This window comes from Acipenser ruthenus, chromosome 1, assembly GCF_902713425.1.
Source record: "Acipenser ruthenus chromosome 1, fAciRut3.2 maternal haplotype, whole genome shotgun sequence".
In the NCBI taxonomy this organism is placed as follows: domain Eukaryota; kingdom Metazoa; phylum Chordata; class Actinopteri; order Acipenseriformes; family Acipenseridae; genus Acipenser; species Acipenser ruthenus.
In genome coordinates this window covers 4066515-4088791 of record NC_081189.1, presented here as the reverse complement: position 1 = coordinate 4088791, position 22277 = coordinate 4066515, and the positions used below count along the sequence as shown (strand labels likewise).

The window sequence follows — 22277 nt, the reverse complement described above, 5'->3', positions numbered from 1 at the left end:
AAAAGGAAGAACAAGCACAAATTACAAAAATGTACATTTGTTGTTTCATATGATCATCTAACAATACATTTCGTAAATGTATTGCACCTCTCATATGGTTGGATAACAAAGCAGATATTCTACAACAGTCATATCAATTTGGCAATTGTCTAAATTTATTTTGCAAATCAACACAGAATGAATGTATAAAAAGTATTTTTCACTGTTTTGGTGAGAGACTGGCCTATGCTAACAGTTGGCAAACATTAGACATTTACTTTCATGTTTGCCACTTGCCTTCCTCAGTTTTCATTTTGTGGATCCCTATTCTAAAAGAAAATGGTGTTCCCCAAACAGAAGAATATAAGCGAACCACAATTATACAGTATATTTAACTTTATACCAAATATATAAGGCATTTTCCCCTTAATTCTTCCAGGATATTAGAATATCTGTATTTGTATCAGTCATAGAGAATAGCTTTTTAACCCAGTTTATCAAATTATTATTTGGTCATTGCTTTGGTGGTTTGCAGAATGTGTAAACAGAACAAACGTTGTACTTGTTTGTATAGCTGTAAACATTCAGAGAACCGTCTTCAGCTCTGATCACTTAAAATAATAGCACCCTGTTCCCCTGAATCCATTTAGACATGATTTAATGCTTTCCAGGTGTGCAGAACTACACAACCATGGGTTAACCCGTCTTGTTTGTTTTAATCCCTTTAATTTAATATACTGTAGGGGAACGATTTTCTAAGCAGTAATGTTAAAATCTCTTTTACACCCAACAAGAATTGTGACTGATGGCTGATCAATAGATTTTTAAAAAGTACTGATTTTTTGTTGCTGATAGCTCAGTCTTTAAAAATGTGTCTGGAAAAGAACATGGCATCTATCACCTGTTGCCATACCTGAAGTGGACCTTTGAGATGACCTCTGTAATGTTACTACATACAGTTCTAGTCAAAAGTTTAGATACCCCCAATGGAAATTTATAATTTCTCAAACAAATTATAGGAAAAATCTTTTGTAGCAAAAGTTTTGCTTTTGTGGATGAGGAAAAAAGTTATAAGAAATAGATGACTACAATTATTTATTTCAGCAATTTTTTTTTTTTGCAAAACTAAAAAAATGCTTATTCAAAAGTATTCATACCCTGACAAGGAAAATGAAATTAATAGCTAGTTGAGATACCTTTAGCAATAACAACCTGTTTTAAATAATTAGGATATTTGTCAATGAGCTTTTGGCATGATTCTTTAGTGATTTTTGACCATTCTTCAATGCAAAATTGTTCCAATTCATTCAAATTCCAGGGACTTCTCTTGTGCACAGCCTTCTTCAACTCATACCAAAGATTCTCAATCTGACTTTGACTAGGCCATTTCAGAACCTTTATATTATTCTTCTTTATTATTATTTATTTCTTAGCAGACGCCCTTATCCAGGGAGAATCACAATTGTTACAAGATATCACATTATTTTACACACAATTACATTATTTTTTACACATTATTATTACATACAATTACCCATTTATACAGTTGGGTTTTTACTGGAGCAATCTAGGTAAAGTACCTTGCTCAAGGGTACAGCAGCAGTGTCCACCTGGGATTGAACCCACGACCCTCTGGTCAAGAGTCCAGAGCCCTAACCACTACTCCACACTACTGCCCAATTCTTTAATGATTCTGAAGTAGATTTTGATGTGTGCTTTAGATTGTTGTTGTGTTGGAACGTCCAGTTGCATTTTAAACCAAGTTTTGTAGTGGAGGGTTTCAGATGATGCCAGTATCTTTTGGTATGCTATGGAATCCATTTTATTACCATGTATTGGTACTAAATTTCCTGTGCCATTAGAGGAAAAACAGCCCCATAGAAGGATATTACCACTGCCATGCTTGACAGTAGGTATGGTGTTCTTTTCTTTGTATGCCTCTCCAAACGTAACGACAATCAGCGTGACCAAATAGCACGATTTTGGTTTCATCACTCCACAAAACATTTGACCAGAACTCATATCCACCATTCAAATGCCATTTTGCAAACTTTAAGTGTATGTCCTTGTGACATTTTCCTAAGAGTGGCTTTTTCCTTGGTCTGCGACCATTGAGACCATCACCATGCAATATTTGACCTATGGTTGAAATAGAAACCCCAGTCCCACTTGCAGCCAATTCACTTTGAATATCTTTGGCTGACAATATCAGATTGTTATTAACCTTCCTCACAATTCTTCAACTTGTTCTTGGTGAAAGACCCTCCTTTCTTCCAGACCGAGGGAGCGTTATGATAGTACCATGAGTCTTGCATTTCTTGATGATAGAAACAATTGTTGAAATTTGGAAACACAAATGCTTGGAAATCTTCTTGCATCCTTCTCCAGCTGTATTTGCTAAAAGAGCTATCTGAAAGGTCTTTTTCCCATATTGACTTCTTGGTAATGACGGCAATCATCCTATGCCTAACCTTTTTATACTCTCTAAGAATGTTCACCTACAATCCAGCATTTTCTAGAATTAGGTTCTGCATTATCATAATGAAATTTCTAGTACCTTGTAGACAATACTATCATAGCATCAAAGGGTATGAATACATTTTAAATTGGAATTTTTTGAGTTTTGCAAAAACATTTGCTGAAATAAATAATTGTATTTCTTGTAACTTATTCCTCATCCACATAAGCAAAACTTTTGCTACAAAAGATTTTTCCTATAATTATTTGTTTTTGAGAAATTACACATTTCCATTGGGGTATGTAAGCATTTGAGTACAACTGTATAATGTCTGTCAAGCATGATTTTCTCAAGCAGCAAAACCTTTGGAACAGCAATCTGCAAGTGCAACATCTGTTGCAAACACAATAGCTATATAATCTGTTTCAATTCCTCTTTATAGAAAGTTTTTCCCTTTTGGAAACTAATGTTAAGGACTGCTTCTTTATAACTATAACTAGGCAGATCAAAACCCAGGCAACTGCAAATGATGGGAATTGGTATGTGAAAACAACACATGTAAACTCCATTTTTATTTAAACAATATGTTTACAGTAATCTCTCAATCATGTCCCTGCTGCCACAATCAATTAACATCAATCGCTTTGTAAACATTTTGTGGTGTTTTATTTCACCTTTTATGGAAAATATTTCAGAAAAGATTCAATATCTTGTGTATCATCATCGATAACCGCTTGTTGAACCAGAATGAGAACTAATTAATTATTATCATCAGTGCAACACTAGCAGCTACTGTGCCTTGTGGATTAAAACCCGTTTTATGAAATGAGCATTTAAAATAACATGGAACTTTTATTTTACTATTATAGGGATGTATTTGTTTATTTTCTTTCTATCACTTCTTAGTTTAATTTATCACATCCTGGTGACTTTTTAAAACTCCTGTATTTGTGTATTTAAGCTCTAAGTAGTCCTAAATCAGGTGCACCAGAGTGTACCCAGCCATTAACCTTCCACACTGTAACACTCTGTTCTGATGGATGTGAGAACTGTCACATTTGTTGTATGAATAAGAAACTTTACCTAGAGAAAAGATGGTCATGTGTTTCTTACATCCACTAGGAGCACAGTGTTGTGGGAGGACAGGTGATGATTACCAGGAATCCGTTATCCAAAACGAAATTCTCCAATAAAAAAATAAAAATCTGTGCTATTCCACAATTCAAATAAAAGGCTAAAATGGCATCGTCCATCCCCGTCACATTATAATAAGATACGCAAACAGTACTATTGAATAACAGTTAACACAAAAAGTATTTATTGGTACACTTAAAGTCTAAGGGAGTTACAAGCTCACCAGTTCCATCAAGCAATAATATAAACACATTTACCATTTTACTTTAGATTACAAGTACTTCTGTGTAAAAATAGTATTCATATTAGTTTATCTTTGAGTTACTTTTTGTCATCTGGATGGCTATTGCCAAACTCATTAACCCGATCTTTAGGGGTGACCGTTACCGTTTTTGGGATCTTCTTCAATAGTAACAACACACTGGATCCTGAAGTAAACTGCAGCTACGTTTCAGCATGAATGTGATGGTGCGCCTCGTTCAGCCTTGACCTCTGTACACCAGAAGCAGATTTATTGAACAAGTATGTTTACGTAAATTTAAAGCTAAATTGCCTGTGTTGATGAGTATATATGATAAGTGTATTTATCTGGTTATCAAACAAACAGAAAAAGTGTAAAACTAAAGATTCTCCGACAACATAGAAAATCTGTGTTTTTCCTCATTATTCCACAGCAAACATATTCCTAGGATTCCTGATGATTACACTCAGGTGTAGCTGATATATTTAGAATTCTGAGAGCTCTATTGAGGCCACTGGTGTGCTTTAAAAATTCTAAGTTTTAAAGTCACCAGGATGACAGAAACAGAACAACACATTAGCTAAGATACCTTTGATATTTCATACCCGTACCAATTTGCTCTTAAACATATCATTGCAACCCCAACACTATGATACCACAAGAATGACAAAGTCCCCAGTACTTAACGTCATCCTTTAAAACACTGTTCGCTTATCTGCAATTAACTTTTCTGTTTCTCATCATTGTTTGTATCAAAAACTGTGCAGACCACATACAGTACCCACCAAAATCTAGGTCAGGAAATGTCTCAGCGTTACTGCAAATATTACAAGCTACCACTTTCCAAACCCCTTGGTTTTCTTTGCAATTCAATAAAACAAAATGATAAAAGGCCTATGAGAAAGAAAAAGAGACTTTTAGCAAGCACATAACCAATCTGCTACAGCAATTAGGGTCCACTATCAGGGTCATGCTGCAGTTTTAGCCCACAAAACTTCCTGGGCATCTGACCAGTAGGGATTGATCAAGGAGTCCATGCGGGACTGCACAGGTCAATGCAACGCTCCCTGTGGGTCCCTGCAGCATTAGATGACTTTCAAGAAAAGCTAGGAATTGTCCTTGTTCCGACCTTCTATAGACATCTCCTTTAGTATACCACACTTTGCTTTGCCTGGCTAAAGATAATGACTGAAATCACTGTGTCATAGTTAGATGCTTCATAGACATTAATTTGTTTGGCAACAGTCAGTGCACCTGTGTACTGTATGCTTTAGTGTGTAGCACAGATAATAAGGTAATTACTGCTTATTATTCTGATATTTTTTGTCAGAAAACCATTTCGGATCCTGTTTTATACAGCCCGAACTCTTATATTAATTCCAAGGCGTTTATAGGTTTTAGTCTTCCTGAACAGGCAAGTTAAAATTCTATTAAATGTAACGTACTGTAGGGCACTGAGCTGACCCACATATTTGTTAAGTGAAACTATATAGCTCTCTCTCCCTGAGGTTACACGGGAAATCTGCTTCTTTGCTCTGATTTTATTAAGGAAATCTTTATACTTGGTAACAAGCTGAAAGCTTTTGGAAGAAGTCCAACAGAACTTTACTACCACTAATACACAGCAGGGACCCCATAGTGTTGGGTCTATAAGCCATTATAAATACACAATTAAAAATTGCCCTGCGTCACCCATTTACAGTAACTCTTTCAGCACTAAGTAACTTTACAAAAAGATAACACGATAACTACAGTAGATTAATGGCTAGATTCTCAAAAAAGAAACACACAATAATTGTACTAAAACAGAAATAAACAACTCAGACATTTTCTTTAGAGGCTTATGAGGAAACCATTTTTATGTTCTTTGAACAAAAAAGCTATCTCCCAAAAATATATGTGTAGAGGTCCCTGACTGGCTCACCTTGCAGAAGCACAGGTTTGCATCCTGGCTCTGCGAAGTAGGCCGGTCTTCGCTGGGGACTCCAAAGGGAGCATTGCATTGGCTCTGGCGCTCTCATGGGTTAGCGAGGCAAAACTGTCAGGGACTGTTTTCCCCTCATCAAGCTACAGCGAACCCTGCTGGCCAGGCAAACAGGGAGCTCAAAGGCAAACACCTGCAGGGCTGGTCTTTGTCCTCCAAAGGTCGGTATTTCACGGACATTCGAGTTCCGAGTTCCTGGGAGTTAAAGGATCCTGGCTTGGTCGTGGGATCGGAGGATGCCCACTGAACCTTCAGGTCTCCTGAGCCGTGTGGAGAAATTGCTGCAGTGAAAAGTGATTGGGCATTCCAAATTGGGAGAAAATAATAATTGGACACACTAAATAAAAATAAATAAAATGTGCAATGCATTTAACTAGCTGGGAGTTGGGATGCCTTGTATGGTATTTGCAATGATGTTAATGTTTCTCAATATCGACAGGTATGTATTGCAGCAGTATAAGGCCTTTACATAAAAATCTAATATTTGTTTAATTAGAAAAGCCATCTATATCAAACTACTGCAAGCCTAAGACTGTTTGAAGATACACCCATCACCACACAAATATGGGGCATACTGTACCATTAGTCTTATATCGATGACTTGTTACAGTTTGAATAAATACACAACGACCAGCAGAACCTGCACTTAAATCCTGACCAGATTCTCAACAAACTCCAAGCCAGCCGATGCGTACAGTTTAGGGGTTTCATAAAACTTCAAACTTTTGAATTAGTCTTAAGTGCAGACTACAACAAAGGGTGCCAACATTATTTATAGTAATTGAAAAATGTAATGGAACTCTAAGGTTGGCTTAGTGTTCAAATAGCTGCTCTCCCCTATTGAGGCTACAGGCCATTTGACAAATTAAAACTCTCCTGTTATCGGTGTTATGACCATTATTTGAAATGGACAGGAGAACTGCAGGCTAGCCCAGGTGAACTGTCTGAAAACAAGGCATTAAAATTACAGCAGGGCATCATTTGACACTTTTATTAGGCTTATCAAGGTTTACAATTCGGCCAAAATGGTTCACAATTCAGCGCACATCCCTCCTCGGATTCTGAATGTCATTTCCTTAGCGAGTCGGACACAGCTGACTGCCTTTGGAAAGCCTTCCTGTCCGGTTACTGTGTTGAAATGGGTGGCCTCTGAGCTCCCTTTGTAGACACATAAACAAACAGTCCACCTCTTTCCCAATCATTTGGCTCATTTGTAAAAACAAGCCGGGCTTGTGCTCGGGACACACAGCTTCATTTTCACACTATCTCATTCATTATTTTGCTTCTCAATAAAAACAACGTGTAATTTGGCCTGCTCCCATCGCCATTGCACTGGAGCCATCAATCTTACTCAGGATGCAAGCGAGCCATATACAGTAGAAACTGAGCCTCTTCTACTTTTATTACAATCTCGGCAGTGTCCCCTGAGGATGGCTTTTTTAAGGGAAGTTTGACTCTAAATCAATGGTCAGGTCTGTGGCACAGATGTAGGATTGTTTGTATTGTTCCAAGAGCTTTCAATCCCTCAGTACCTCAAATCAAAAAGGCTTTTATATATTTTCTCTAAACCCTTACAAAAGGAATAATTGAGGTGGTCTCTGATAAAAACAATAAAAATAAAAAAAGCTTGTTGAAAACGTCATGTCCCTTTTATTTTAAAATTATGTATGTACCATGGGTTACAAGGGGAGCCAAAGAGTCTTTTTACTGAAATTATTTTCGAATGCTTCTTACTTTCATATATGTTCTTGGCACACAGACAGCACGTACAGTTTAAAATCTAAGGAAGGCAACAAAATTAACCTACTTTCTTTTTTTTACTACCACTTAGAGAAACAGAGTTTACATTTCAGGTTTACACAATAGGAAGATTGTAAGATCAAATCAAACCTTTATGATGTTATCTGTCATTTTGTCCACCCTCTGACCTCCCCCTCCCAAAATAATAAAGAATTTAGTAGACTTAAAAGAATTTGCTGGATTTAAATGTTGTTCTCTAGTGTACAGCAAGTCATACTGTAGTTTTCTTTTTTAAATCACAAAAAAACAAACACACACTTTTTTCTTTTTCAGTTACATTGCACATGTCATCTGGGACAGAATCTTGCTCTCCTGCTGTGGGGGACTGTTTACTTGATAATGCAATTGTATAGGGAAGAGTTACCAGAGCAGAAAATAAAAAAAAGTAAGGCAGGATCTATCCCAGTTATCAAATCCATACCCAGGCCACCTTTATTTATAACAATGAAGTGACACATGAAAGAGAAAAAACGATTGGAAGACATTACAAAAGGCAAGCAAACGTAATGAAAATGCCATATCACACTAACATTGACGGACACTGTTGTGTAAACATGGAATTAGTAAATACAGTAAGGGGTACAGTGCACTACGTTTTCAGTTCTATGGTTCAAACAAATATCAATGGGGTTTGCTGATTGCTTGGTGCAGTGCGTTATTCTTGGAACAGAGCCCAAAGAAATGGAAAGATCTTCCAGACTCATATCCTAATTTAAACCAGGTCTGTGATTTAGCATGGATAAAATAATACAAATTGGCTAAAGCCACTACTTATTGAACTAAAAAGAAACAGCAACTAAAATTGTTCCTTTGATTAAAGACTTTCCCCTACCCCCCCCCACACACACACATCTTGTCTTCTCAAACACCCACTTGAATAAGGGACCGGACCTTTACTCAGTGATTTTGTTTGGGATCATTTGAAAATCGGTCATGAAAATATATCTCATATGTGGAAGGCAGAGATGAAAGGAATCTAGCTGCTTTCTATAAAAAGAAAATGGAAGATTCTAAAATAATTTCCCCCACAAAGCTGAAAGTATTACTTGGGCCACTGAAGTTGGGAGAACCCCCTGAATGGGAAGTATATGGTGCAAGATTAGTCCTTTAAGAAAGTCAGTACACGGGTTAATGTACAGTGTTTAAAACAACCCACAGAGCCGTTGCTACTCTTGGTACCCATTTGCATGCATTTTGGGGATGGTTTTCAATGGACTCCAGTATAACAAAGCTCAGAAGTTAACTTATTTTAAAGAAATAAATAGTACCTTATAAAAAAAGTAAATATGACACAAAAGGTATACCTTTAGCAGTGCTTGATTGGTAGTTATACTAGTACTTTTTTCACAAATTCAAACAGTTAGGAATGTACTATATACATATTTTACATATGAAAAACATGTTCATATTTCTGTGGTATAGCAGTTTTGTTTATCTTCCTTACAGTACTTATTAATCTGAGGGCACAGCATTACCAAAACAAACACACCAACTTCGCAAGTTCAACACACCTTAATCCTGCAAACGGCGTGACAGATATATCTTATTGCTTCAAGTGTAGCATATTTGTTCGTTTCATTTCACACTAAAAACATTGCCAACTTCGTGGCTTTCTGTTTACATTCTTCCAAAGCTTAGCCTCACCAGAAACCATGCAGACAGACAACGTAAGCAGTGTGCTTCCCCTCCAGTAAATGCATCCATAGAAAATAGAATTGAATTATTTCTGTGATAACAAGTATTTCATTTATGTTTACATTTGTTTAGTGTTACTGTTGATGTTGATAACGCGTCTTACCTTTAAACTGCACAATCTTCCGGGTGCCAGAGATTCGAACGTTAAAAAGCACATATCGACCGAATCAGAATGCGCAGAAAAAATCGTCATCAGTTGTGTGGCTTTCTTGCCCAATGAAAAAAAAAATAGAGTTTAATGACTAATAGTTCAACGCGGACTTACTGTGTCCAACTGGCCAATCATAGGTAGGCACAGAAGCTACTTTAACTACATCATTTCCAGGGACACACAGGAAGTGTGAGGTGGCTGTAAGAACATTTTCGCTATGGTAAGAATAGTGCTGTTTATAACCTTTTAAAATAATACGTGCACAATATGTATCATTAATTCATATTGCTACTCATTACAACGGGTCGTTTATTGTTCCCCATGTTATTCATTAAAACCGACTGCTTGCCATTTAATTAGACTACCTATTTCGATGACTGTGTGAAATCAAGAAAATCGATAGGAGCATTTGATAACGTTTTAACACCAAAACACTATGCAGCCATGCAATGTTAATTCATTTTTATTATTTTCTTGTGCCCAGCCAGCGTCGCTAAAAAATAAAATACAAAATACCGACGTACTAAGCCTGTCTGTCCCATTCCTGGCTGCAGTGTAGTTTAGTTTACTAGTGTAGTTAAGAAGTACCTGTTGGTGTACGTATCTGTATTTATGCATTGATATCATCAGATTTTTCTCTCACCATATAAATACAATTAAGAAACGCACTTTGATATCTTGTTGCTGTGTACAGTGTATAATGCAATATAATGATTACATGTCGAGTCAGAATTATATTAACACGCCTTGTCTAATTCTCTACGTGATTTATGAACACCGTTCTGTAGAAGATTTCTTTGAATCAGTACGTTTTTTTTAATAAAAGCTTAAACATTTTGACTGCAGTTTTCACCTTTTACTGGAAAAATGTTCCCCTTCGTGATCTCCAATGAGCTGTAATGTCCCCCGCTTGCGGTGAATAATATTGCCAGTCTGTCCGTTTCTCAACCCACTGGAAAGCAGTTTTCCATTAAAAAACCTTAACTATGTGTTACACCGCTATTGTCAATACTTCATTAATACGTCCCCTGTTTGCTGTGTAAGTGTAAGGGTCTCAAGCTACCAAATGTGTAGAAAAATAGCAGAAGCTTTGCAGATTAGTGACAAGTGTTAATGTAAATGCTTAAAATGTATTATTTTCACATAAACTCCCCATTTGTTTGTCTGCCTTGACAAACTGAACTTTCAACTTTGTCACCAGCTGTGACAACAATATTAATAAGAAAAATAGTGAAGTCTGAAAAGATTTGCATACGTCTCTGGAGACTGGGAGCAGACGAAAGATCAGCCATCCCTTGGAGTCCTATTCATCACCTGGAAGTCTTTTCTGACTATAATGGCACATCTGTTTGCTCCTGAGATAATTCTTGGAATTAAATGATGATGGGGGAGAGTCTGATGAACCATAGCAGTGCGGCGCAGAACCGACACAGCAGGGTCTATTCTGGCAGGGATTCAGGAATGTAAAAGTTTATTCGCTTTTTTTCTAGGGTTTTCTAGGAAAAGACCATCAACACTACAGGGTGTCCTAGAGGCTCAAATCTGCAAAAATACTACCAGTTTTTTCCTAAATAAGGTTTCAAGTTAATTACTGTATTAAGGCAACAAGAGTTTCCATCTTTGAAAGCTAAAACAAACCTTTTTTTTCTTCTTCTTCAAGAAATTTATTTTTGTTTATTTGCTAGTATTTAAAAGGCTTCATTACGGTATGATCCTCAATCTTGAAGAATGAAATGTACTCCATAAATACGGTAATAACATAAGGTCCAAGAATTTTCCTTCCACACATGTACCCCTCTTCTCAGGGGTGGCACTCTGTAAAGCCACGCTTTGTCCAGAAATGTACTCATTAAATTGTCAAAAAGCATTTCAGCGAATGCCTTCGCTGTTTTTGGGAATGTCCACTGCAGTTTTATTTCATGAAGACCACATGCTTGTTAGAAAAACAGCTAGCACTTTTCATCCCCCTTTTAAACCCCATTTACACAAAGGAGGCTTGCACACATATTGGAGAGATTATCTTTTTGCCATAATGGAAACCAAAAAATACTATTCCTTGTTAAACCTCAATTCTGTCTGTTCGTTTTGCAGTCTGCCATTTTCAACTTCCAGAGCTTATTGACGGTCATCCTGCTGTTAATATGTACCTGCGCTTACATCAGGGCCCTGGCTCCCAGCATTCTGGATAAAAACAAATCCGGGTAAGTGCAAGTTCATTGCCAATTACAACAGCCAGATGGAGTGTGGTTTGTTTTGTTTTATTATAAACATGTCAAAGTTCCTAGACAAAAATGGAATGTATAATAAACATGTTAAAATCTTATACGGGAGGGGGGGGTCCCTGAGTGACTCACCTGCTAAAAGCACAGCCGCATGGTGTGCAGGAGGTCATACAGTGCAGGTTCGCGTCCTGGCTGTGCGAAGCAGGCTGGTCTTCGCTGGGGACTCAAGGGAGTGTCGCATTGGCTGTGGTGCTCCCGTGGGTTAGGGAGGCAAAAACGTCGGGGACAGTTTCACTTCATCGTGCTACAGCGAACCCTGCAGGCAAGGCACCCAGTGAGCTCAAAAGTGGACACCTGGCCTTGGTCCTCCAGAGGTCAGTAGCTCCCTGAGTTCTTGCGTGTAAAGGAGGAAGCTGGCTCGGTCGTGGGATTGGAGGATTGCCACTGAACCTTGTTCTCCTGAGCTGTGTGCAGAATTGCTTCGGTGAGGAGAAAAATGATTGGACATTACACATATGGTGGAAAAGTAATTGGGCGCACTAAGTTTTTTACAAAAAAAAAAAAAAAAAAAAATTGTACAGTTTTTTCTATAAAATACATTACATAACTTTGATAACTAATGAACATTGCATCATCACTATATTAGTCCAACAAAGAACAATATAAAGTACACTTTGTTTTAGTGCTTCTGATATACCAACTATTGTAGAAACGTGGACTAAATTAGAAGATGTAAAATACCAGAAATCAATATCATCAGTTCTAAAGGGTAGGCTAATTACATACCTCTATATTTAAAGATAGAAATACACATGCTGTGGTGTAACAGCGTGTATTTTTTTTTACTTTTGAAACGGCAACAGACCCAACATCCTTCAGCATGTTGCTGCCAGTTAAAGTGTTGTCGGTTCAGCTCATCTAGCTATTCTGTTACTGTCAACGTCAGTATTTGTAATATAGCACTACGTTTGCCATTTGTATACCATGGTCTGCATGCGCATTGGCAATAGGGGGGAATAAGATAAAAAAAAAAAATTATCTTGCTCTGGTAACGGTTTTAATGTGTTAATTTCCTGATTCCAGTGTCAAAACATTAATCCATTTCAATTCTACAAAACATTTCCAAGCCTTTGACTTTTTTAATGGAGCATGTATGTATCTTGATCTGAAAAGAATAGGTGGCCGTCTGCCAAAGTGACCATCTGGTTTAACCCATCACGCCTGGTGTAGTGAAATGATGTCTGTCTGCTGTTACAAGGCAGGAAATACAGTAGCTGTCGGAAGGTGTTTCGAAGGCATACCACTGCTGGGTCTTCTGGTCTTAAGTTGCATTTGGGTTATTTTCTTGTCAGAAGTCATCAAAGGCTGACGGAACGCATTTTAGAAAAAAGATTTCCATTGTGGTTTACCTGGGCAAATAAAGTAGGTTGTTACCGGTCAAGGAAAATAATTGATGACATTTAAAATTCTAAGTGATGTTAGACGATGCTTCATACGATTACACTCCCCAATGACATATGAATGACGCTGCATTTTTCCACACTTCTGCTTCTGTCCAATTATCCTTTATGGACTAAAAAAGATTTCTTAAATCAGCTGTAGCTCCCAGTCATTTTGTTTTGTGTTTCCCCTTGGTTTGGTATTTGCTTCTGGTACTGATCCTTTTTATCTTTGGATGACTGTCAGAAACACGATTTAATGCTAAACGTTTTCCATTAAAATAAATAATCAAGACTAATCAAACTAAAGATAATCGCACAATAACTGGTCATTGTTTTAACGCAATCCTGTGCATTCCCAACATTGGGATTTTTATTTTCTTCAAGCCTCAGTGAAGAGTATGATGATGCTATAACGTGTAAGATTAGTGTCAAAGCTTATTTTACCACCTCTCTTTTTTCTAAGCTCAGGGGATCCTTTTAATACTCTGTTTTATTTGTCTGTCTCATTGGATTGAGTTAACAAAAATGACGACATTTATATACACGAGACTTGAGGTTGCTTCCTTGGCAGCGTAACAGTTTATTCTGTTATCCACCCAGTCACGGCCACTTGAACAGTCACTTCTGAGAGCATGTGTAGCAATTGGAGTACCATCTGTTGCTCCTCCCCAGCACCAAGATCCAGAGTGTGTAGGGTTCATGATTTGTGGTATTACTTTTCCATTGATGAAAGTGCTAGACAATGACCCAATCTGGCAAAGCAAACAATGAGCACATGTAACATTTATGACCAACGTTACTAAATAAAACAGTAGCTGCTAACTTTGTTTTATGTTTTACATACTTGATCGGTTGATAAAAGCTCATTACATTGTAGAACCACCAGCCAAAATGATTTCATGTGTTTATCCTATAGTAATTTATTCTGTCTTCTTTTTGTCATTGCCTCCTCCTCTTATTTTCACCACAATCAGACATATGCCTTAGACTGATGAACCACTGATGTCTGACAGCTGGTGGACAGACTGACCAATAATGTTTTAATAAAAAACTATACTATTCCATTGAGAAAAGCCATTGTGGTCATAAAGATGAACTTAACAAATACCCATATGAATACCAAATACTGTATTTCAAACTTAAAATTGAATACAAAAAATTATAAAATAATTATTATATTGCTGTTTTAAGTTTCTCATATTCACAGTGATCAGTAAACTATTTGCTATTTAGGGAAGCTGAGCAATTACTGTTTAAGTGCAGTATCTGTAAAAATGTGTGTGTGTATATTATTTATATATATATATATATATATATATATATAATGTAAATGTATATACAGTGCCTTGCGAAAGTATTCGGCCCCCTTGAACTTTGCGACCTTTTGCCACATTTCAGGCTTCAAACATAAAGATATGAAACTGTAATTTTTTGTGAAGAATCAACAACAAGTGGGACACAATCATGAAGTGGAACGAAATTTATTGGATATTTCAAACTTTTTTAACAAATAAAAAACTGAAAAATTGGGCGTGCAAAATTATTCAGCCCCTTTACTTTCAGTGCAGCAAACTCTCTCCAGAAGTTCAGTGAGGATCTCTGAATGATCCAATGTTGACCTAAATGACTAATGATGATAAATAGAATCCACCTGTGTGTAATCAAGTCTCCGTATAAATGCACCTGCACTGTGATAGTCTCAGAGGTCCGTTTAAAGCGCAGAGAGCATCATGAAGAACAAGGAACACACCAGGCAGGTCCGAGATACTGTTGTGGAGAAGTTTAAAGCCGGATCTGGATACAAAAAGATTTCCCAAGCTTTAAACATCCCAAGGAGCACTGTGCAAGCGATAATATTGAATTGGAAGGAGTATCAGACCACTGCAAATGTACCAAGACCTGGCCGTCCCTCTAAACTTTCAGCTCATACAAGGAGAAGACTGATCAGAGATGCAGCCAAGAGGCCCATGATCACTCTGGATGAACTGCAGAGATCTACAGCTGAGGTGGGAGACTCTGTCCATAGGACAACAATCAGTCGTATACTGCACAAATCTGGCCTTTATGGAAGAGTGGCAAGAAGAAAGCCATTTCTTAAAGATATCCATAAAAAGTGTCGTTTACAGTTTGCCACAAGCCACCTGGGAGACACACCAAACATGTGGAAGAAGGTGCTCTGGTCAGATGAAACCAAAATCGAACTTTTTGGCAACAATGCAAAACGTTATGTTTGGCGTCAAAGCAACACAGCTCATCACCCTGAACACACCATCCCCACTGTCAAACATGGTGGTGGCAGCATCATGGTTTGGGCCTGCTTTTCTTCAGCAGGGACAGGGAAGATGGTTAAAATTGATGGGAAGATGGATGGAGCCAAATACAGGACCATTCTGGAAGAAAACCTGATGGAGTCTGCAAAAGACCTGAGACTGGGACGGAGATTTGTCTTCCAACAAGACAATGATCCAAAACATAAAGCAAAATCTACAATGGAATGGTTCACAAATAAACATATCCAGGTGTTAGAATGGCCAAGTCAAAGTCCAGACCTGAATCCAATCGAGAATCTGTGGAAAGAACTGAAAACTGCTGTTCACAAATGCTCTCCATCCAACCTCACTGAGCTCGAGCTGTTTTGCAAGGAGGAATGGGCAAAAATGTCAGTCTCTCGATGTGCAAAACTGATAGAGACATACCCCAAGCGACTTACAGCTGTAATCGCAGCAAAAGGTGGCGCTACAAAGTATTAACTTAAGGGGGCTGAATAATTTTGCACGCCCAATTTTTCAGTTTTTTATTTGTTAAAAAAGTTTGAAATATCCAATAAATTTCGTTCCACTTCATGATTGTGTCCCACTTGTTTTTGATTCTTCACAAAAAATTACAGTTTCATATCTTTATGTTTGAAGCCTGAAATGTGGCAAAAGGTCGCAAAGTTCAAGGGGGCCGAATACTTTCGCAAGGCACTGTATGTATGTGTGTGTATATATATATATATATATATATATATATATATATATATATAATGTGTATATAACTGTTGTAAAAAATGTTCTTGCAGTCTAGGGAGTGAAAGTGTTCAGCCACAAGCTCACAGTAAGTCTGGTCAGAGTAATGCTGTAATTTGGTTATTCACACAGCTACCTATTTTTTTTTTTTTTTTTTTAACTGCCTGGCAGATTCTTATGAATTGCTTTCTGTAGTTTAGAATATGGGTAATTATCTAGACTGTTCATTGATGAGCCTTGGCTGCCTTTGTGTAGCTTTCCTTGGCTTCAAGAGCTGGATCATTTAAACAGATAGATATATTGTGTGTGTGTGGGGGTTTTTTTGGGTTTTTTTTTTGCCCCCAGACAAAGATCCTGTGTATCTCGGATGCTTGCTTGTTAAGTGCCAGTAATCAATTAGTTATTATGCTGAATCCTATTAGCAAGTGGTACAGCTGCTCTGTTGTGCACACAGGAAATAGGGAGTCCAATACAGGGAATATATGACCATCAATGTTGAGGCAGTCGCTTGTCTGCAATTATTAGAACACCGTCTCTAACTCAAACTCAAGATCAATTAGCTACTAGGAACCGGGCGAGCACTTCTGTTCTTAACAGGACCCCCAAGACTTCAAACCTTTAATTGTGTAAAAAGTTATTTTAAGACTAGTACTTTTATTTCTAGAAGTGTTGTACAATACAGTAGCAGAAAGACCAATGCATTTAGGTGGAGTAACAGTGTGGAGTAGTGGTTAGGGCTCTGGACTCTTGACCAGAGGGTCGTGGGTTCAACCCAGGTGGGAGACACTGCTGCTGTACCCTTGAGCAAGGTACTTTACCTAGATTGATCCAGTAAAAACCCAGCTGTATAAATGGGTAATTGTATGTAAAAAAAAATAATGTGATATCTTGTAACAAATGTAAGTCGCCCCGGATAAGGACGTCTGCTAATAAATAAATAATAAATGCAGTCATGCAAAGATATTTCTGTCCGTTTCTTTGGAACAGACCATCTTCTTGTGGGCAGATTTCCAAATGATCTTTAAGTAGCTAACATACAGTCCTGTGTCTGGAGGATTTGTCAGCTGGGACACAAGAGAGCACATTTAAGATACTGACCACACACTGTGGATCCACTCACCATTGAGTTTCAGAACCTCTGCATTATAAAGTCAGGTTATGAGGTCTGTGTTGATGGTGTCTGTTTACATGACTGGGAGCGGGATACGTATAAGTGCAACCTTTGTAAGATTAAGTCTAGTTCAAGCTATTAACTATTCTTCATGTTAGGTGGTACTTTTGACTTACTGAAATACATATGAGCAAGGCAGATTGTGATCTTAACTACTCTTGTCTGCTCTGTGTTTGGTAGTAATTTACATGTGAAACGCTGGTCGTCTTTGGCTTTGCCCGCAAACCATAAATTAAATGTAAATAAAAAAAAAGATGAATTCTGAATTATCAGACGTGATTTTGTGCGTGTGTGTGTTTTATAGTGGCTATTTCAACCTAGCCTTCCCAGAATAATTGCTATTTCTAGATTTTTGGCAAGGTTGTGTTTGTTTTATTCATTTTTATTTTTTTGTTCTTTGTTTTACAGAATTTTGGGAATATTCTGGAAGTGTGCCAGGATAGGTAAGTAAATCACGTAATGTGTAATGTTTAATCTGGATTCAGGGAGGATACATCTTAATAATTCTGTATCCCGAGTTGTAGACTTCATAGATTTGGTCTCAATGAACTATGCTTCATGCTATACAAACCAAAGTGCATAACTAATTAATTAACCAAAATTTCATTTTTTATTTATTTACCCTTCTGACTGCCACACAAATAGAACGTTTGGTAAAGCCTTTTACAAATGCATGATATCAGATGCAGTGATAATATACATAGGAAAATTGGAAATCTGTAGCAACTACAGTATATATTAAATGCATCACTTTTCAATCACAGAACAAATTCTTAGACACAACTTCTGTACACAACAGAGCATTCCTTGCACTCCATGTGGGTCGTTCTTAAGTTATTGATTGCAAATTCTAGTGTATTCCAAAGCTGTAGCTCTTAGAAGCAGGTGTATGTATATAACATACATAAATCCTTTGTTGTCAACACCCAAATTTTGCAAAAATAAGAAATGGTATAGCTGGAAGATTTATGACACATAACACACCCTAAAAAGTTTACTGTAGTGTGCCTTTCCACAACAAAAGAGCGATCTTAAGTCTATTAAGCAGTCTTTCAGAGACTCTTATAGCACTTGCAACTTAAACTGAACACTAATTTCCTGCAGCACTAAAAATACACACCACCAGATAAAGGGAAAATACTATTTTGGCAAGAATACAATTTATTGATGGGAAATTATAAATATGACCTTGATCCACTAAGAATTCTACTCTAATTTCTATTAATAATGATGTGCAAAATACTGCATCATTTAACACAGTACAGTCTGTGTTAGTTCATCAGATTTCTTCGAATACGACCCCAGACCCACAAGAGGTTTTACTAGATCTCGCTTCCAGTTATCAACCAAAATAGTGAGAACCTTCATGACACAGGATGGGCTGTGTGGCAGGATGGCTTGCAGTGGTGAGGTGTGGTGACGTCATGGACCAGGAAGTACAGAAACCAAAACAATGGATGGGCGGGTGAAACTGAACGCAACGGCGTTCAGCTGATTTATTAATAAACAAAACAAAAGATTTAAACAAACAACAAAACACGAAACAAAAAGGCGAGATGGCCAAACAAACAGAAACAAGTATATTTTTAAATATAAAGCAGTGTGGAGTAGTGGTTAGGGCTCTGGACTCTTGACCGGATGGTTGTGGGTTCAATCCCCAGTGGGGGACACTGCTGTTGTACCCTTGAGCAAGGTACTTTACCTAGATTGCTCCAGTAAAAACCCAACTGTATAAATGGGTAATTGTATGTAAAATAATGTGATATCTGTATAATGTGAAATAATGTATAATGTGATATCTTGTAACAATTGTAAGTCGCCCTGGATAAGGGCGTCTGCTAAGAAATAAATAATAATAATAATAATAATATTCTCCTCGATCTCTCTCTCCGCTCCCCCGTACTCTCCTCTCTACACTCAACCACCGACTGAGTGACAATGTGCGTCTTTTATGCAGTTGTACCAAGACTCGATTGCTAATCAATCATTCAATTAGAATCTCGGTACAACTGCACATGGATTAATTACGTGTCCTTCCCCGTGCTCACATAGTATTACATTTTAATCAGCACGTGAAGTGATGTGCAACCCTCGTGGCTAAATACAAATATACATTTTATCACTCGTGCTACGCAGACCCATTTATATCCCGTGTACCAATGACTATACGCCAACATTTAACACACTACATGCAACATATAAACAAACGATACGCACAAGGCGGGGTCACACTGCCACAGGCTGTTAAATGAAAAAGGATGGCACTCTGAGGAACTATAGCTATAGTGTGCCCTTATCTTCCAGTAGCACACCACGGAGTTCATAAACCAAACTCCTCAACCTGGGGGCTCTCTTTTCTGCATAAAAAGTGTTTTTGTAGAAACCCATATATTAACCCTCCAGCCTGATCAGGGTGTAGTGTGTTCTCAGAGGACGAATATAAGAAGTCGTTAATATGAAATTGCAGTCCCATTAACAATAAATCTGTGTATGTTTAAAAACTCGATACACTGCAGAACACAATAGAAGCGTTGACACAGAAAATCATTGGGGACACAGTGAAAGATGTTTTCAGTTTTTATTTTGGCAGGTTCACAGAATCTGCAGTCCCAGGGAAGGCCATGTACTAAGGAATGTAGGACTGGAGAAAGATGTTTGTTTTGTGGGAGATTTAGAGGAGAAAAAAACACTGCAGAGTAAGAGAAGAGATGAGCTTCTCAGAATGGATTATGGTGGTCCTGTAAAGGTGACGGGCACACCCTGGTATTTTGCATATTTTTATACAGTGCTTCTCATAACGGTTCCGGTTTTGCAGCACTAACATTTTCCTCAAGATTTCAAAAAAAAATTAAATGTTTCAGTGCTGCAAGAAACTGCAAGGTATTTTTAAAGCAGTAACCAATCAATTTTCTTATAACCTTAATTTACATCACTACAGGCCCTCTTTTATTGTGGTGATCTTTTTGTTTTTCAGTTGTTTTGCATTATGCAGTAATTCAAATACAGCACTGCACAGCTGTGTCCTGGCACCTGTGCAATAGCCACATGGCTTTACCTTTTAAAACCAAGGTTTGCACTTCTTTAAATTTGGATCATGTTTTATAGGAAACCATGCTTTGTTTAAACTGAAAAGGCAGATGGAATGAGGGTGGCATTAATTGTACTTCTTTGTCTCTTGCAGGTGAACGGAAAAGCCCTTATGTTGCTATATGTTGTGTGGTGATGGCCTTCAGTATTTTGTTTGCAGAGTAATGCAATGTGAATACAGGGTGGGTGAGGGAGTGCAACTCGGGTGGAGAGTTGTTTAAATCCACCTGAAGACAAGCACCGAAGAAGAAAAAGCTAACTAAGCTAAATCTAAGCTTGAAATAAGCATTAGAGACATCTCTGACTTTGACCATGCTCAGCTTCAAATAGCACTCTCTGTCTGCTAAGAAATAAATAATAATAGCACACCTTGCAAGAAGAAACCCTGTGCTTGTAGACTGGACCAAGGACACACCCAAGGCTCCATTCTTCACTGAAGAACCCTGAAAACTGTAAATGGCCATGGGATTTTTATGTAGTTCATTTCCATCTGTTAAATCAATAAAATATAAGTTCTTCACCTACCTAGTAGGAAATCCACTGTATTTTGTTTTTTATAGCTTTTTGACTCATTCCGTGTATCGGTAACAAGGACCTGATTTACCAAGGGATGTTGCTGTATACAGCAATGGAGTCCAGGTGGCCCATCCTTCGGTAATGCACCAAATCTAATGGTAGACATAAGGAGATAGCATTGCTTTTTATGATACCTAATTCTAACCATATATTTTTCCGTTAAAGCGATCTGCTCAAGTTTTTTTTTTTCTTTTCTGTGTTACCAATTATAAAAATGTAAAACCACATGAGAAGTGATTTTATTGTAAAAAAAAATAAGTAAATATCCAATGTGTCTGGCTATAAAACAAAAACAAACCATTCTGTTATTAGTCTGAACATCGAATAGTAATAGTAAAAACCTTTTTGCTGATTTCTTACTACAATAAGCCCTATTTAACTGTATGACTCGCATGCAAAATATAGATATAACTGCTTACCATACTGTTGCAGTTCTGAAAAAAGTGTGAAAACAATGCATCCAATGACTTGTTTCCACTGCCTGGCACGACAGGCTTTAGCTGCCCACAGCTAGTTGCTGAAATCAAAAGAGCGTTTCAGTGCTTTTTTCTAAACCTGGCCAACCTCGGAAATTCTTGCCATACGTCAAAAGTCACTGGGGGAGCCTACTGTGTTTTGTGTTAAAGAAACCAGCGGTACAAATACATTTAACCATAGGCTCTCTGCAAATAAAAAGTAATGTGGTAAAGATGGAGAGCACAGCCAAACAGCCAGGTTTTGTGTTTATTATTATTATTATTATTAAAGCAATGTAACTTTAGTCTTGTGTGCCGAAGCAAGGTGAATATTGTTCAGCCTAACAGAGTTATCTCATTTTGGTGAATACAGTAAAGCTTAAAGAAAAACAAGAATGTCACATGCATATTTTACCTGTATGAAAGAAAATGGTAGTAATTTCCAGTGGTCAGTTTTTCTTCTCTACACGCATCTCCTGGCTATGGGATGACACACTTCCTTTGTAGCCTGTTTGGCTACTTGGAGTTTGAGATGCAGGACCTGGCCAGATAGCCATGAGCAGTGCAAACACGGTTTTGATGCCGGAAGCGCTAGGCAGTGGAAACGTGGCTTGATTGATTTCTCTCCCGTATTGCCAATTCATTCCACCCAAACTTCCCTGCAAGCTGTCATTTTCAAGCACCTTCCTCCTCTGGAGCAAAATGAATTGAAAATTAATGCAGTGTTAAAACAATTTAATTGAAATTCATGTTAGACTAACTAGTCATTCAGTCCCATAGGAGGTGTGTTTATTATGTATGTATGTATGTTTTTTTTTTTTTGTAATTAGCACATTGCTGCATTTTAATGCAATCTAACATTTAAAGAAGTATT

At 37.6% G+C, this 22277-nt stretch overlaps 2 protein-coding genes across 5 annotated transcripts in view; one reads left to right on the top strand and one right to left on the bottom strand.

Annotated features, from left to right (window-relative positions):
* LOC117973484 (DNA repair protein XRCC4-like) overlaps positions 1-10320 on the bottom strand; it is a 153593-nt gene extending 143273 nt beyond the window's left edge. For 2 of the 4 annotated variants that reach the window (XM_059033385.1, XM_059033202.1), the window contains exon 1: positions 9395-9525. The gene's annotated coding sequence lies outside the window, so the exon portion shown is untranslated. Of the gene's footprint in view, positions 1-9394; positions 9527-10295 lie in introns of those variants that run through there. The other 2 variants (XM_059033267.1, XM_059033324.1) reach the window with 2 other exon arrangements.
* LOC117404050 (protein kish-A) lies at positions 9553-20896 on the top strand. The gene is made up of 4 exons (XM_034006700.3): positions 9553-9662; positions 11534-11643; positions 17694-17728; positions 20467-20896. Exons 1-4 carry the CDS (start codon positions 9660-9662, stop codon positions 20535-20537), a joined length of 219 nt encoding a protein of 72 aa, XP_033862591.1. The 5' UTR covers positions 9553-9659; the 3' UTR covers positions 20538-20896.
* Positions 20897-22277: the final 1381 nt, after the last annotated feature.